General features: G+C 38.0%; 1 protein-coding gene across 1 annotated transcript; it reads right to left on the bottom strand.

The window, feature by feature from the left end:
• Positions 1-12,015: 12,015 nt before the first annotated feature.
• On the bottom strand, positions 12,016-12,708 carry LOC149163301 (uncharacterized). The gene has a single exon (XM_089429063.1). It carries the CDS (start codon positions 12,706-12,708, stop codon positions 12,016-12,018), a length of 693 nt encoding a protein of 230 aa, XP_089285189.1.
• Positions 12,709-17,723: the final 5,015 nt, after the last annotated feature.

The following is a 17,723-nucleotide window of genomic DNA, read 5'->3' as shown; positions in this document are numbered from 1 at the left end:
GCTCCTTTTCTTCTTCTTCTTCACAATCTATGTAGAATAATTTCTTCTCAGCACACTTATGACCTTTAGTGTATTTGTTATCACAACTGTAACAAAGCCCTTTTGCTCTTTTTTCTTCCAATTGTTGTGGTGTCAACCTTATAGGTTGTGGAAGGCTAGGGGTAACAACACTTCCATCTTTATAGTTGTGACAAGTATGCTTCCTTGTTGCCATAATTTTTCTTTCCATTTTTCTTGCTAACCTGACTGCCTTCTCTAATGAATCAGGTTCCCAAAGGTGAACATCATGTTGGATATGGATTTAAGACCTTTGTGATTTATTGCTTTCGACTTAGTTACCGGAGAATCCACAGTAAGAACCATTTTCTGCCAACGTTTCAAATCCCAACTGGGATCCATCATCAGAACAACTTGAATGCTTGATAGAAGAAGAGCTTAGCTGAGAGATTAAATAGTAATGAGGAGAGTAAAATGAGATGAAAGTCGGCTCTCAATATCTGATTGATGATATTGAGAGCCGATTTTCATCTCATTTTACTCTCCTCATTACTATTTAATCTCTTAGCTAAGCTCTTCTTCTATCAAGCATTCAAGTTGTCCTGATGATGGATCCCAGTTGGGATTTGAAACGTTGGCAGAAAATGGTTCTTACTGTGGATTCTCCGGTAACTAAGTCGAAATCATGTTGGATATTATCCTTTAAAGTCCCTATGAACACATCAATCCTATGCTCCTTTGGAATATTTTTTACCCTTATGTTCAATTTTTGGAACTCCTCAATATGCTCCATTATTGAACCCTTTTGTTTGAGACTTATCAATTGGCTAAAAAAAGTGTTGCTTTTTGTTTCCTCATAATGTGCTGTCAATTCTTCCGTAAAAATTGCCCAAGTGATAGTTTGTTTACGAGAGCAAAGCCATTGATACCATACAAACTGATTTGGTTCCAAATATAAAGTTGCAATACATACCTTTTGTGTGTTTTGCACATTATTGAGATCGAAAAATTGCTCCATCTATAATATCCATGTTGCGGGATCCTTGCCATCAAACTTCCTCATATCGATCTTTGGAATATGGTGGGTCTTCGATCCAACATTAGAGTCTATGGAATCATGATTAACAATTATTTTGTTCTCATCATGAGTTTCCTTTACTACCCTTTCACCATTAGTGACCATTTCTTGTAGCAACTTATTCATATTTATCTTCAATTCTTCCATCTTATCATCCATGCCATCCATTTTAGTGTCCATGCCATTCATCTTAGCTTCCAGGCCATCCATCTTAGCTTCCATGCCATCCATCTTAGCTTCTACACTTTTCTTTAAACAATCCATCTTAGCTTCTACACCTTTCTTTAAACCATCCATCTTAGCTTCTACATCTTTCATCTTAGATTCTATTGCCTTTTGTGCAAGTGACACTTGTTGCACTTGGTCTCATAATTTTGATATATCATGTTGCATTTCTTCGCCTTCTTCATGAGTCATGCTAGATATTTCAGGTTGCTTACTAGGTGTTTGCATTTTCTTTCCTCGGGGCATCAATTACTAATAATAATGCTTTACTATGCCCTTTGAATTCCTTCAAACTAATTTTTCAAACCAAGCCTAAGCAAAAATTTAAAAAAAACTACACACCTTTTTTCACTTTGTAGGAGCCTGATATTGAATGATGTATCTCTGTAATTTCAGATCATCCAGTTCTAAAATTGCGACCAGTAGTAGCCCTCTGCGTCCTCTTTCTAATGCCACCAGTCCGATCCAAATTGGATTCTCCAAGAAAGATTTATGCACAATCTCCCAAGATGACTTGATTATAGACCTTTGCATAAGAGCAAACTTGTATGAAGTGCCACATGTTACTGTTTGAACCTATGGCACTGCAAAATATATACGAGAAACTACAGTCCACCTATTTTTGTATCTTCTTACAAAATTTCAATCCAATGCTCAAAGAGAAAGTTATGACGATTTTCCCCAGGTCACCTGTTTGGAATGTAATTCAGGAGTCTGCAAAAAGACAAACTTCCTCAGATCATATCTCCACAAATATAGCGCGAAAAGCTTTGAAATTCAGACCCGAGGTTCAGTGTGATTTCATCTCAAATGGGTTTTGTTTTTCGCTTCTGAAAGATCACAGAAAAAAAGTTATATTGAAAATGTCACGATGACCTATTTGGAACAACGAAACCCTAGAATCCAAGGCTCTGATACCAAATATTATGAAACCAGCTCACAAAAAGATAGAAAAGAGAGATCAATGCCTTAGAATTCAACCTCTTCGAGGGAGCAACCTCCTTTACATTACACAAATGAAAAATTCTTGGATGATACAAATGAAAAAACCTCCTTTCTATATATAGGAGTCTATGGAGTCACAAGATAACCTAGCCGACCTAACAATAATAATATAAAACCACAAAAATAACAATAGAGGGATTCTATGGGGCACAGTAATGAAAATATGGGGACAATAGGGGCTCAACAATATTAATAAGGGATACAACTACAATAGTAATGGGGTAATCACTAGTATTATAGGGACCTAACATATAAACAGCAAAAACACAGCTATACTAGACAACAAGGTTGATTACGGAGTTCGTCCTTGACGGATACGTCTCCAAGTCCACTTTCAAGATGGGCGACCGTTTTATTAGGAATGAGAAGAAGGTGTTGATTACACAGAGAAAAGACCAGACTGAATGTGCACACAGGCACTTCTGATCACTATCATCAGATAGCCCTCTGAACCAGCTTTCCAATGCCGCTTACGGTTTCCAATTCCGACTCCCGATGCTCCTGAACACTGAAAACAAAATAGCCTCTAACCTCCAGAATCTGCATACAAAAACCCAAAACCACCAATCTATTCTTCAATGAGCAAAGCTACCTCTTATAGGCTTGCAAGTACATTCAAACCCCTTTGACTACCTTTAAGGTGTATGAGATGGTTTCTTGGGTTGAATTAGGGTTTTTTTTATTATGTTTTTCCACCTTGGTTCTTTATGCCATGGTCTTCGAATTAATTTTTAAACAAACTAACAATCAAAACCCAAAAATGACTTTATAATAGCCCTGAAACCGCAAGTGGTTAGCTAACCGGGCAGAAAAGGTTGGACAACTCATGTGAGTGGGGCAAAACCCGCAGTTAGCACGTCGGTGGTTCCATGGACAGTTCCCTGGCGGTCCCCGAGCTGCGCAGTGAGCACATCGCTGTTCACATGTACTGTGGTTCCCGACATGGCTAACTACTGTGGTTAGGGACTGCAAGCCACCGTCTACCTGCTCACGTGACCTTCTCCACCACAGTCTCCATTCCCGCATGGTTAAGGTCCATGGTTCTGACAACCCTGACGACTATTCACCATGCGGTCACATGAACCCTCTTCTCTGGCGGTTCCGACATGGTTAGCTACCAGTGGTTAGAGCCTGTTATATTGCATTTGTAATTTTTTACATTGTTTATAAAGGTCTGAGGGTGTTTTATAACATATTTTTTAATGTTGTAATGTATCTTTTTAATACATAGTTTTTAGGCTAGGGTTTAGGTATAGGATTTGATTTGATACATGGTTTTAGGCTAGGGTTTGGTGTTTAGCATAGGATTATGGTTTGTAAGGCATGAATTTGATCAGGGTTTTAGGTTTAGTTTTAGTCATTGGGACTTAGATGTAGGATTAGGGTTTAGTTCTAGAATTTTAAAAACCCTTTTACAATATTTCGTCACAATGTGACATAAAACCACGTGTCTATCATCAACAAATGATGATATTGATCTTTTGCCATGAAGAAAACCCTGATGACATATCAACTTCTGTAATGGAAGACCAACCATGTCGACACCAGCCTCCAAAGTCAAACGAAAAAACACATGTCATCGATCAATCCTAGTAGAACTGTCAATGAACACAATTCGACAACCAGGCGCTAAACCATCTCCGCTGAATGCCATGTAAACCTATGAACATTACTTGAAAAACCTGATCATAACCAACACTGTCGCAGCTAAACTGAAGCGACGATGACACTGAACAATGATGATGACACTTGAACACCTCTGCAATTGAATCGACGGATCCTCCTGGATCATTCCTCTCCACTTGAAAGATTTTGGACTGCAAAAGTTTGACTAAACATTTATTCGATGAGGGTATAACTCCCTCTCTTTCCACCTTGACCTGACGATGTACCAATACACTCGATCAATCACTTGCAAGTGATGACCTTGATGATGTTGACCATGGAACTTTTCAATTCGGTGACCTGGTTCTTCCATCCATAGTATGAACAACTTGCGACGATGGGCAAACAACCTGTTATCAACATGGCAATTGAATTCTTTCCACGAAGAATCATACATTAGTGATTCGAAAACATCTTTGAAAACAATATTTCTAGAACTTTGTTCAATACCTCTTATGGGTATTAAAAATCTACTTTTCGGAATAACTGAAATATTCAAAGACTCCTTTGATTTTGACTTCATATCAATTACTTGACTTGATTTACTTTCATGTTGACTGATTACTAAGTGAACTTGTTGCACAGAACTCATCCAGCTATGATGTAAAGACTGCTGCAACTTAGTTTGACTTTGAAAGTATCTAAGTAGTTGTTGATTTAGTCGAATCACTATATCTTCATCTATTAATTGATATCTCCATTGACTAACACTTTCACTTAATGCATTAGATTTCAAATCATGATAAGGAAACTTTATATTTGCTTTTGAAAATGCTTTGTCTTGAAAACTTATAGACTTCCTCTCCACTTGAAAAGAGGCTTCATTACTTTTTAAAGCATGAAATGATGATGCAATACCAAAGAAATCGAACATTGACTTTCCCCAATACTGACCTGCACCCCTAAAACTGAAAATAAACATACCATCTGAAACAAGTCTTTGATTAGACTCACATGTACCATTCCCTGCAATACACTGCTGATGATGATAGTTTCTAGAATTCAGTTGAATGAATGAGTTGAGATTCATTCTGTTTTTAAGAAGATGTTCATAGGACATTAAATGTATCTCATGTTTCTTATCCTGTTTATGAATAAGATTTCTTGGAAAAGAATTAACCACCTTGACCAATTGATCTATAAACTGAATCTCGCATTCCAAAAAATCATCCTTATGTTGTTCCTTAATAAACATGAGTACATATTTACTTTAACTTATTAACTTCTTAACTAGATTTGTAACAATTAAATCCAAGTTTGATTTGACTTTATGTGCCCTAACAATAAATTCAACCCCTTCTTTCTTTAGGTGATATTTATGTTCTCTTCTATAAAACACTGTATCTCTATCATAAAGATACAGACTTCCTAAGACAACTCCACATATGTCTACCGGGACCACATCTAACTCCACTTCATCAATGTACTTAGATGTAATTGCAAATTTTAACCGACACTGCTTTGTGACATGTGTCTGAGTTGGTTTATTAATCCCACCTAATGGGTATGGTCTTGGATGATTCTGTGTCTCCAATCCCAATTGATTAACTATATGTTCAAATATTAAATTTGCTTGCGATCCGCCGTCAAACATTGTGTCAATCTTTGTATGCTTAGAAGTTATCCTTATGTGGAAGAATTCAACTCTTTTATCCTCATGTGAAGGATTTATGTTTGATGAAGATACAATAGTTTTCGAACTTGAACCAGTATCAGAAGTTTTATTTGTCGTAACCATGGTGGTTATCCTCCTTTCATCACTCGAATCTAAACCTAGATCCTGCTAGATTGCTGGAATGGCCTTCTTTTCGTCCTTCGCCTTAAGGAAATTTTTGGGCTTAAGTTCTGGATGAAGTTTCCAGCACTTTGATTCATCATGACCGATTCTCTGGCAATGAGAACAAGTAGGTCTTTCCTTCTGAACTATCACTGATTCCTTTCTCTTCGAAATGTTCTTCCCATCACTGTCACTGGAATCTTTGGTTTCCAACTCTTTGGATGACTGTGATGAAAACTTGAATGGTTTGCCACCTGATTCAATATGTATGGCATGAACAAACACCTAATCAAAATCATCAGGATTAAACATCAATAATGTATGCTGTAAATATGAATGTAAACTGCTGATGTATTTTAACAAAGTTTCATGTTTATCCAATGAAATACCAAGTGCCAATGCTTTCTTTCTATACTCCTAAGTAAACTCCTGAACACTCTGCCCTTTACCTTGCCTCATATGCTACCAATCAATAACAGCTTGCTGCATGTACCCTAAAGGAAAGAATTGTTTCCTAAGAGCTTTTAAAAACTTAGACCATGAAGATATGACTTTTCCTTTACGCTTTACATCTATTTGAGTTTTACTTTCCCACCAGATTAAAGTTGTTCCCCCCATTCTAAGTGTAGCTAACTGAATTTTTGTTTTATCGCTATAAATATTCTGAATGCGACAGTACACTTCTAACTACTTTATCCAGTTATCTAGCTTTTCAGGATTCATTTCGCCATCATAAACAGGTAACTCAAATTTAACACCAAGTTTCAAAAGAGATGTTTTCTTAGGTCTCTTTTCTGTTTTAGAGTATGCACTGGAAGAAGAAGAAGAAGAAGAAGAGGATTATGGAGATGATGGAGGTGAAGGTGGTTTATCAGCCTTGCCTTTACCTTTGTCCTTCTTCGATGGCTTTGAAGGAGATGCATCTCTCGCCTTCTTGTCTTCGTACAATTCTCCCAACATCTACTGCATAGTTAAGAATGCCTGCTGAAACTGTTCCTCACTCATCTTAGTCTCAGTGTTTTCACCTGCATGAGGTCTTGACATGGTCGATTTTTGACTAAGTATGGTAACATTGAATCATGAGTTAAAAACTCTTTCCTAAATTAGGCGGGGTGGGGTGAAATAGTGGTAAAGAATTTTATTAAAAATTTAATATAATTTATATTTTATGCGTTGTTTCATGTTACTTAAAATGATCATAGTAGTTCATATTATTTATAGTAGTTAATATTACTTACTAGTATTTTATATATTTATTGATAATAAATTTAACTGGTTAAGTTTTTAATAAAATAGTAAATATTAAGTTAATTGGTTTGTTTTAAGTTTATTTTAATTTTATTTTTGTTTTATATTTGGGGTGGGGTGAAATTAATGGTAAAGAATTGAGTTAAAAATTTAATATAATTTATATTTTATGTATTGTTTTATGTTACTAAAATGATTATAGTAGTTAATATTAATTTTTAGTATTTTATATATTTATTGATAATCATTATTATAATGTGAATTTAATTGGTTAAGTTTTAGTAAAATAGTAAATATTAAGGTAATTGGTTTGTTTTAAGTTTATTTTAATTTTATTTTTGTTTTATATTTGAAAAAAAAATGTAATAAATTTTGTTTTGATAAGTTAAAAAGTATATATTGTTAAAAGATTTAAAATTTGACATTAATGCTAAGTATATTTATAATTTTTTAAGAGAAAGTATTTTATGCATATATTTTTTATATTATAAATATTGCCTAATATAATAAAAAGGATAATTATTCTCACACATTTATTATTTTCACACAATGTTTTCACTCGAGTAACTTTAACTTATAAATGATCAATTTTATTTATACAAAGTATTATTTTTTTGTTTTTTATTTTTTTAAGATTTTATTTATACAAAGTATTATTTTTTTTTTTTTTTGCAAATACTAATTCTATTAACTGTAAATCAAAATATTTTTACATAAGGACGAGGCTGAACAGCCTTTGTCATCAACACATTGCTCCATTACAGACTGAGCATGAGAACAGACATTAAACAGCTCCATTACAGACCGAGCATAAGAATAGACAATAGACAGAGAACAGACACTGAACATGTAGATAGCCATTCGTTGCCCAGAAGATGGCCCAAGCCTTGACAAACATATCCAAAATTTTCCATCTCAGGATGAGAACATTCATCAGAAACTACCTGAGAGCTAAACAAAAACTGTAGGAAATTTTCATAAAAGCCTGACCAGAATCCTGAGACCTGAACAAAAGCGAAAAAGAATGATCCTCAAAGGTGTTACTTCTCCATGGTTGGGTCATTCTCTGTCTTCTCAGGCTGAACAACATCTTCTCTCTTCCAACTGTCACTGCCACTAGTATTATTGTCCTGGATAACAATAACATGTTCTTCTCCTTCGGGATTCCCTGAGGAATTAAAGGCTCAAGCTTGCCGCAATGCGCCAAAACGACACCATCAACCGCAGCTTCCGCAGGCCAAGTTCTATCACCATACTGCAGAACACCAAGCATGGAGAATAAACCTTGGATCTGCTTGATTATAACGAGAGACCTGATGCGCTGATCGATGCAGACATTGATTGCCCATCCCTCACCCAGGACTGTTTTAATGCGCAGGAGCAGCTCGCGTGAGGTAATAGCCTGGGAGTCCACGCTGCTCTGCAGCTGGCAGTACTAGGTAATTAATTCACGCATGAAGACCGATATGCCGCGTATCACCACCTGCATCCGGGGTAAACTTACCAGTCGCAGGCATTTCTTTTTGCACAAGGTTGTTGAAGTCGAGAAGCTGAGATGCAGGGACAATGTTTGTAGGTAAACCAATCTGTAAACGTTGCCCACTGTCCACTCCCATATTTGCTAAGAGGTCTGCAGCTTTGTTCCCGTCTCTTTGAATATGGTTTAGAGAGATTGCTATGTGGGTAGTGAACCAGTTTTCAATGTGCAGTAGCCGTTGAGACAATCTCCAACTGTTGTTGATCTTGGAGGCAGGGGATCCCTGTAAAATTTTTGAAACCATTTGGATGAGAATTTGTGAGTCTCCCTCTATAGGAGCGAAAAGAGATTCATCTCATGCGATAGAAGAAGCCCCTGCCAGAGCCCTTCTAGTTCTGCTGAGTTATTGGTGTCCCACCCCTGGGATCCCAAGTAGGTTAATATAATGTTTCCTTTGTAATCTCTGACAATTCCACCAAACCCAGCAGAACCTAGGTTACCCTTTGAGGCGCCATCAAAATTGAGTTTGTATATGTTCTTGGGTGGAGGAGACCATTTCACATTTATGGGATCTTTTGCAGGTTTTGTTCCTTTGATCATATGTTCTTGCTTTCTTTTGAAATTCCAGTTATTCCATATTGATTGTTCCTGCGGAATAGTTGGGAAGTCCTCTTTGTACCAAGTTTTTAGAGCTAAGGTTTCTTCTATATTTTGATTGATGACTTTCCATATCTCCTCCAGTGGCCTGGATTGGTTTTTGAAGACTCGACCATTCCTCTCCTTCCATATGGCCCATGTTGCAAAGCCTGGGATGAGGTTCCAGAGAACATTCAAGATTTTACTTTGAAAGGGGTGGGGGTCCCAGTTGCGTATAGTAGCCATTATATCTCCATTGGCTCCTCCATCTTTTTGACAGCGAAAGTTAATCTTTTGCCAAAGCTTGTGGGCCAGCGGACAATGGTACATGAGGTGTTCAATGGTTTCCTCTTATTTTTTGCAGTTGAGGCATATAGAGGGTCCATGGAAATTTCTTTTTCTCAGATTTTCCCAAGTAAGAATTCTCTTGTGACAGAGGAGCCAAAGAAAAGTAGATACTTTCGGCCAGATGAGGGGATCCCATATTTTGCTCCATAGCGGATCCAGCCGGATTTGATCTTGGACGAGAATATTATATGCTTCTCTAGTGGAATAACTTCCTCTTTCTTCATAACCCCATCTGAGAATGTCTTTCTCCTCAGAATGTTGTATTTTCCTTTTTGTTAATTCTGTATCCATGGTTTGCTGGTCTAGCCTCGTCCCTTGTGCCATGAACTGGGTTGCTTTGAGCCATTCTCTGTAATCTTGCTGAGAGGTATTGCACCAAAAGTTCCTCACCGTTTGTTGGGAGTGCAAATCTTGTCCCAGGAGAGCATTTGGTGAGATAAGGTCCCTGATTTTGGGCATCTGTTGCCAAGAATCATTCCAGAATCTGGCTTGATCACCATTCTTCACTTCCCAGAAGCTATGCTATTGTATGAGGTGCTTGTGTTGTTTTGCTGAGTTCCATATGATTGAACCATTACTAGTCTCTAACATTTTGATGAGTTCCTCCCTTGGGCAATTTCCCACATATTTGGCCGTCCATAAGTTGGTCCAAGGAGTGGAAGGGCCTGACAGCCATTTCCACCAGATTCGAGCTCCCATGATAGCATTATTGTGAGAGGGGTCTCTTAATCCAATGCCGCCTCCTTTCTTTGGAAGGCAAGCAGTTTCCCATTTGACTAGGGCCCATTTGCGATGAAGTCCGTTGTTGCCCCATAGAAACGATCTTTGAAGAGATTTGATTTCATGGAGGACCCACTTTCCGCGAGGATGGAAAAAAGATATAAGGGCATGGCTTGAAGAACTGCTTTGATCAAAACAAGACGGCTTGCCATATTGAGAGATCTATGAGTCCAAGAGGAGAGACGCGCTTCCAGATTATCTAGAAGAGTTCTCCAGGAAGAGTGCTTTAAGCCAGAGGCGATAAGAGGTGCTCCGAGATAAGATGAGGGAAGTTTTGCAGAGGAGAAACTGAGAATGCGTAAGATGGCTGATTGGATAACTGAGGGGGTATGAAAGAAGAAGATTTGAGACTTGGAGTGATTTATAGAGGCTCCAGAGGCTTCTGACAAAACTGATAGAAGGGATTTAATCTGTCTGGCTTCTTGGACTGAGGGATGCCCATACAGCATATTATCGTCAACAAATTGTTGATGGGTAAAAGCAGGGGAGTTGTGAAAGGATAGACCTTTAAGCTGGCCAGCTTGCTGAGCGTGCTTGACACTACGCCCTAAACCTTCCGCCATTATGATAAACAGGAAAGGTGAGAGGGGATCACCTTGCCTGATACCACGGGTAGGGTGAAAAGTCTTAGATGGAATACCATTGATTAGGATAGAGAAGAAGGTGGAAGAAATGAGGCTCATAATCCAACGTACCCAGGCCGCATCAAAACCAAATGCTAGAAGAATTTTTTCAATGTATTTCCAATTTAGGCTATCAAAAGCTTTGGAAAGATCAAGTTTGAGAAGCATACCAGGCCTTTTGGAGATCTTCAGGGAATGAATTATTTCATGAGTAAGAATGATTCCATCCATAATTTTCCTGCCTTCCACATAGCCGGATTGTTCAGGCGAGATAATAAGCGGAAGCAGCAACTTGAGTCTAGAGGCTATAATCTTGGAGATAATTTTGTAAATAATGTTACAGAGGGCTATCGGTCTGTACTTATCCGGTCTGCAAGGCTTTTCTACTTTGGGTATCAAAGCTATAAAAGTAGCGTTTATCCCTGGAAACATCCATCGGAGTGAGCGAGACTCTTCTACCACCTGCCAAACTTCATTCTTGATTAGCTCCCAGAAGCTATGGAAGAAGTTGGATGTGAAACCATCTGGTCCTGGAGCTTTGCCTGCTTTTAATTGACGAACAGTTGTTTCCACTTCTTGGAGATCAACAGGCTTGAGGAGCATTTGATTATGCTCTTCTAAGATAAGTTTGGGGATGGTGCTTGTAATTTTTTGTATGGCTTGAGAGCAGTCTATGTTTGGTTCTTTGTGCACCTTCTTGAAGTGATTTAAGAGTTCCGCCTCAATCTCTTCAATGTTTTCCATTCTGACCCCTTGTTCATTTTGAATATGCGCAATATTGTTGTGCATCCTGCACTGAATTGTGGTGCTATGAAAGAATTTGGAATTTTCTTCACCATCTTTGAGCCACTTTATTCTTGATTTTTGCCGCCATAACATTTTTTCCTGCTTTTCCTTTTCGGCAAGTTGCAAGTCCAGGGATTTCTCTTGTTCTGCTAGTTCTTCTGATCTGCCCTCAGTGATGATCTTCTGCTGTATCTGCTTCATTTCCAGTTCTATGTTGGCTTTCCCCTGAAAGATGTTGCCAAATGAAGTGCGATTCCATTCCTTGATCTTACTTTTTAAGTGCTTGAGTTTTTGTTGGAATTGGAAGTTTTTGGCGGAGGATGGAAGTTTTTCCATTCAAAGTTGATAAGTTTATGAAAGTCTGGATGAGTCAGCCAAAATACTTCGAAGCGGAAAGGCCTGCGGATATTGTTCCCTGGTCTAGACCAGTGAAGAGAGATGGGCCAGTGATCAGAACCTGTGAAAGGAAGGATGGAAGCCGCAAAATCCCCCCCAGATGAATGGCATTGTCAGAGAGAAGGAACCTATCCAATCGAGAAGCGATTTGCTGGCTGCAAGTCTGTCTGTTGTTCCATGTGAAAATGCCATTATTGGAAGGGAGGTCGAAGAGCCAGTTGTTCTGAATGAACTCTTTCAGTAGAGATCCTTCTTGTGAACTTCTGCATCTGCCTCCTCTTCTTTCCTCCAGTATTGTAATCATATTGAAATCACCTCCTGCAATCCATAGTGGATGAGGTCTGTTTTGATTAAGAACTGAGAGGGAGTTTAAGATCTCCTCTTTTTTATGCGTTTCCTGCGGGAAATAAACATTGGTCAGAAGTCCATGTTGGTTTGTGCCTGTAATATGAAAAGATGTTTGGAGAAAGTTCCGTTGTGCATGAAGATTGCTGAGCTCAATCACTCTGTGGTCCCATATGATGGCCAATCCTCCTGAGGCACCATCTGCATCAAATGCTACGTTATGACTCCCAGGCCAGAATTTAGCAGCAAGTTTGTCAAGTGTATTGGAATCACACTTTGTCTCTTGCAAGAACAGAATCTGAGGGCTTTCTTGCTTTAACATATTTTTGAGAATTCGGGTTTTCCTAGGGCCATTAAGCCCTCTTATATTCCAAGAGATTAGCTTCATTTGGAAAGAGTGTTTTCAGGACTGTAATACTTAGTTAGCTTGGCATACCTGCCAGATTCTACTAAGATCTGCCCAACCTTGATTGTTCTCTGAAGAATGGTTTTCCTTCCTCGTTTTTTTAAATATTTGGCTATGAGACGGCCATCCCATGGACCACCTGTCTGTATTCCCAAAGATTTTTGCCTTTGTGCCCGAGATAATACTTCTTCTAGATTCTTAAGCTATCCTGCTGGAATATTGTCAAAGTTATTTGTGGTGCAGGCTTTTTCGAGACCTGGCAGGTCCAGATCTCCAATATCTATTATTTCTGTTTCTTCCTCCATAAAGGGAGAGTACTCTGGTTCTTCCATTGGTTCCTCTTGTGAGTTAGCTTCTGGGTTTGAGTTCTCCATTTGCATATCCTGTGCACCCTCTAAGATTTCTTTTTGTTTGTCTGAGGTCGATGCCTCCCTACCTAGAGTACTTACTGGTGAAATTATAGGTTTTCCCCCTTTTGATTGGTCTTCATGCATGGGTTCTGGTTCCGGCAGATTCACTGGAATTTCCGACTGGTTAGCAAGGGCGCCAAAGTTGTTGCTTGTGGATGGCCCTGGCTGGTTGGATTGTGCTACTTTTGGTTTGGGAGCCTGCTTTTTATGTGCTCTTCGGCGGTTCGAGACCTTGATGAATCCCTCTGCTTTAGGAGCTTCCGGATCCGACGCAGGGGAGGATTTCTGAGTTAGAGGACAATCTCTAAATAAATGCCCGAGGGCGTGACATCTTCGACAACGGAAGGGCACATGTTCATAGTCTATGGTTTGTAACCATTCAATGTCAAAGTGAGAAATGCTTACCGCATCTGGAAGAGCCTGATTGAGATTCATATATACGCAAATTCTGGCATAAGAAGTATATTTGCAGTTCTTCGTTTCCTCTGTCGTTTTGACGAACTCACCCAGGGAGTTTCCGATCTTTTTGAGGGAATCTTCCTCCCAATATTCCACCGGGAGTGAATACAGGCGAATCCACACCGGTGCCCAACTGAGATCCATCGTGTCTGGGTTGAACTGCTCCACCCATCCTTTAAGAAACAAACCAGCGACATTGAAGAAGTAAGGTCCACCATCCAGGACCCTATTTCTGTCTTCCAAGCAGTTGAAAATAGCTGTGAAAAAACCTTTCGGCCCTAGCTGCAGTGTGATATGCCCCTTAGGTTGCCATTTTGCGTTTATCCAACTTCTTAAGACCTTTGCAGCTGGCCATAGACCAATGAAATTTCCTATTAAAGCATGATCTTTCATAAACTGAATCCTTGCTTCTATTCGATGTCCAGGCAGTTCAACCCGTGGGCGAACTGTTGCCACCGGTTTGCATGTAGCAGAATGAGCTTCTGGTGATTTGTCCCCTTGATTTACTCGTTGGTTTTCCAAACCATCATTGTCCCTATTCTTAGTTGCGGTTTCCTTCTCTGTCGTGTTTTCAACCTTATCGTTGTCGCTTTGTGGGGGAGGTTGATCACCCCCCCTGACTGGGTTTCCATGAAAGGGTGTACTTTCAGTCCGTGAGTTTGAGGACTCTGAACTTGCCAGGAATTGCAGGAGGTATCAGAGTTGCAGAGCTTGCCGTTGCTGCAGGTGTTCAAACCCTCTATTTTTTATTTTTTTTAAGATATATATATATATATATATATATATATATATAGATATAATTTTTTTTTTTTTTTCTATTTTTCTTCTTTTATAAAAAATAAAAACTTATTCCTAAAATTCCATACTTCAATTCTTTTTATAAAACGTTAGAGTGGTGTATAAGTATGGGAAATAGGTTAAAATGGTGGGTAATATAAAGTGTTAAATAAAAAAAAATATGGACTCAATTAGAAAATAATAATATAACTATTAATATAACTATATGTATTATTAGAGTGTTAATAAAATTAAAAATAAGAATGTTCTTATGTGTAAATATGAAGTTCATATAAATATAGATAATATCATTAAGAATAAATCATTTTATGTAGAGATTTATCCACTATGGAGAAGAATTAAATCTCTAAAAAATTATGTTTTATGAAATTTTACACTTAAAAATTTTATATATATTAAAAAATTTAATTCTTTTAAACTTGAAAAAATCCAAAATTAAAATAAATTTGTATTGTATTAAAATTAAACCAAACCAAATACAAAATTCTCACTAACATGATGATGATGGTGGTGGTGGTGGTGGTGGTGGTGGTTAACGTCCGCTGAGACCAAACAATGGTCTATCAGACCTAAAGAAACAAATTATTTATTTTGATTTAAGATTTTATTCCTATGCTCAAAAAGCTTGGAGAGAAGCCTCCCGAGCTCACTATAATTTTGACATTGTAAAAGGCTAGGAAGGTCAGTATTGTAACAAAGATTGTGACACTGAGATATAATGTGGTTGTACGCGGGGCACTCTAAGAGGAAGTGGTTTTCATCCTCGATGTTCCTAGTCTCACATATATGGCAGATCCTTTCCATCCATGACGTTTTAGGAATTGCCCAACGACTTGTTTCACTATGGAGCTCATGAGAATTCGTTCTAATCTTTGCTATATTAATTTTCTTCTTTGAGCTAGTTAAAATAGAGAGATACTTTTGATCTTCTAGGGTGGGGTTGATGACCTTCTTATAATAACTTAATTTTCTTTTAGCCGCTAAATCTTTCTCACACCACATTTTTCTTTGAACTTAGAAGTAACAATATCTTTAATGTTATTTATGTTTTTCAATGCATCATTTTCGTTGATCTCCCAATAGTTTAACCAGGCCCTTGTGTCTTGATGCCACCCTCGATTGAGCCTTAGGTGGTTTTGGCTGGAATTTAAAGCTAGCTTAGGAAATCTATGATCATCTATGTTATTGAGTTTGTGCTTGTACAACAGAAACCTAAGCATAGCTAGGCTCTCAATAGGGGAAAGACTTGCTTCTATAAGGAGAATAGGATAAGGTGTATTACTTTTAATTTTCAGGTTATAAGTTATAAAACACTTCTGGATTTGCTCAATATTTCTCCATGATTATCTGGAGATGCTGCAACCCCAAACCTCACAGCCATATAAGATAACAGGAGTGACTAAAGTTTCAAAGAGGAACTTCATTTTATCCCACAATACGAGGTTTGCTGTTTTACAATTATTTTCAAGACCAAAATAAGCTTTCCACTCCCCATTAATCCTTTTCTCAATGCTATGGTTCTAGTTGAGCTTGTGATGAATATCAATTCCTAGGTACTTATAAGAATACACTTCCTCCAAGTTATTATTGTCGTACATAAAATTAGCGTAAGTGTCCTTCTTGGATTTGATAATCATAACTTTTGTTTGTCAGTGTTAATAGTCATACCCATGGTAGAGTAGAAATCCTTAAGAAACCTGAGTTGCTTATCAAGATCAGATGGGCACCTTGCCAAAAGAACAATATCGTCAGCATAGAGAAGAAGGATGACGACTATCCCAGCTAAGATCGTGCCATCACATCCTGCTTCCTCTAAATAGCCTTCGAGCTTATCGATGTAAATGCCAAATAGGGTAGGGGAGAGGGGGCAACCTTGTTTAACTCTTATGTTACACTTAATATCTTTCGACCACCCCTCATTTCTCTTTAGCTTGGCAATTACATTCTCGTATAACCTTATAGCAGCAGCTCTCAACTCGAGAGGAACCTTTAGCTATTCTAATCTATTCCAAAGGTTGTATCTAGGAACCGTATCGAAAACCTTTCTAAAGTCCACAAAGCAAAAAAAAAATTGGATTTATCATTACGACATTCCTCCGCAATGATCCTAAGTGTAACAAGGTGGTCTGTTGTTGAGTGATGCCTTCTGAAACCTGCTTGGCCTTTAGTCCGCTTACCTTCCCTTTCAAGCCATATGCTTAACTTATTTTCCAAAATACTACCATATAACTTGGCTAAGAGAGGGCTGAACATAATTGTCCGATAATTAGAGGGGTTATTTGTATCCCCACTTTTAAAAATAGGGATAATGAGGCTCTCAGTCCAAGGTTTAGGAAACCCTTGCTTGATTGCTTGATTGAAAAGCTTGTGGATGTGGGGGATGAGGATAGGATCTCCAATTTTTAAGATTTCCGCCCGGTAACCTTCAATGTCCTTAGCTTTCCCATTAGCGAGGTGATTAACCCCAAACTTAATGTCTTCTAAAGAGAAAACTTCTTTCGTTGTGAGAAGGGTTTCCAAATTATCCATGACATTTGGAGATTCATAAAAAATTTTAAGATAGGAATTCCAATCGTGAAGAGCAATTTTATTATTATCCTTAGTCTTCCTAGTTAGAATCTGCCTCCAAGATTTCTTAGGAGCTACCTTAGAGAGGTGTAAGAGATTCTCCTGTCTTTGACGAATGTACTACCTCTTTTTCCTTTTAGTTAGGGCTTTGTATATTTTTATCTTGTCCATTTTAAGAGATTCATCAATAGCTTCCTTAATTGCTCTCCTCGCAATTTTACAATCTTTGTCATACCATGGATTGGTTTCGCTATTTCTTTTATTATTTGAAACTTCAATTGAGAAACTGTTAATAGAATATGAGAGGGTTGTAGTAAAATTATGATAGAGGTCTTCTATGTTGTCTATACTAGATAAAGGAAGCAAATTAGTTTTTAATTCATTTAGAAAGAGATCATTTTTATTTCAATCAAATATTATGTTCTTTTGGCTGTAAGTATTATTTTCTATGGGAACTCCATGCATGACAAAATTGAGAGCTATAAGTAAAGGTCTATGATCAGAGTTAGGTTCGTGGTCGTTTAAGATGTCAAAATTTATTATTTCGTTGTATAATGGGAGATTGGAAATAACGTAGTCTACCACGCTACTACCAAGTCCATGGATGCAGGTCATCTTGCTGGAATTGGGCCACTTCTTTAGACCATTTCAAATTATGAGATCCTGAGCACTACAGAGCTTGACTAGCTCTGACCC

This window comes from Pinus tabuliformis, chromosome 5_1 (genome assembly GCF_031772625.1).
Source record: "Pinus tabuliformis cultivar Carrire ecotype Pingquan chromosome 5_1, CPIR1, whole genome shotgun sequence".
Taxonomy (NCBI): Eukaryota; Viridiplantae; Streptophyta; class Pinopsida; order Pinales; family Pinaceae; genus Pinus; species Pinus tabuliformis.
The sequence above is the reverse complement of the archived record's forward strand: the minus strand, read 5'-3'. Positions and strand labels throughout refer to the sequence as shown.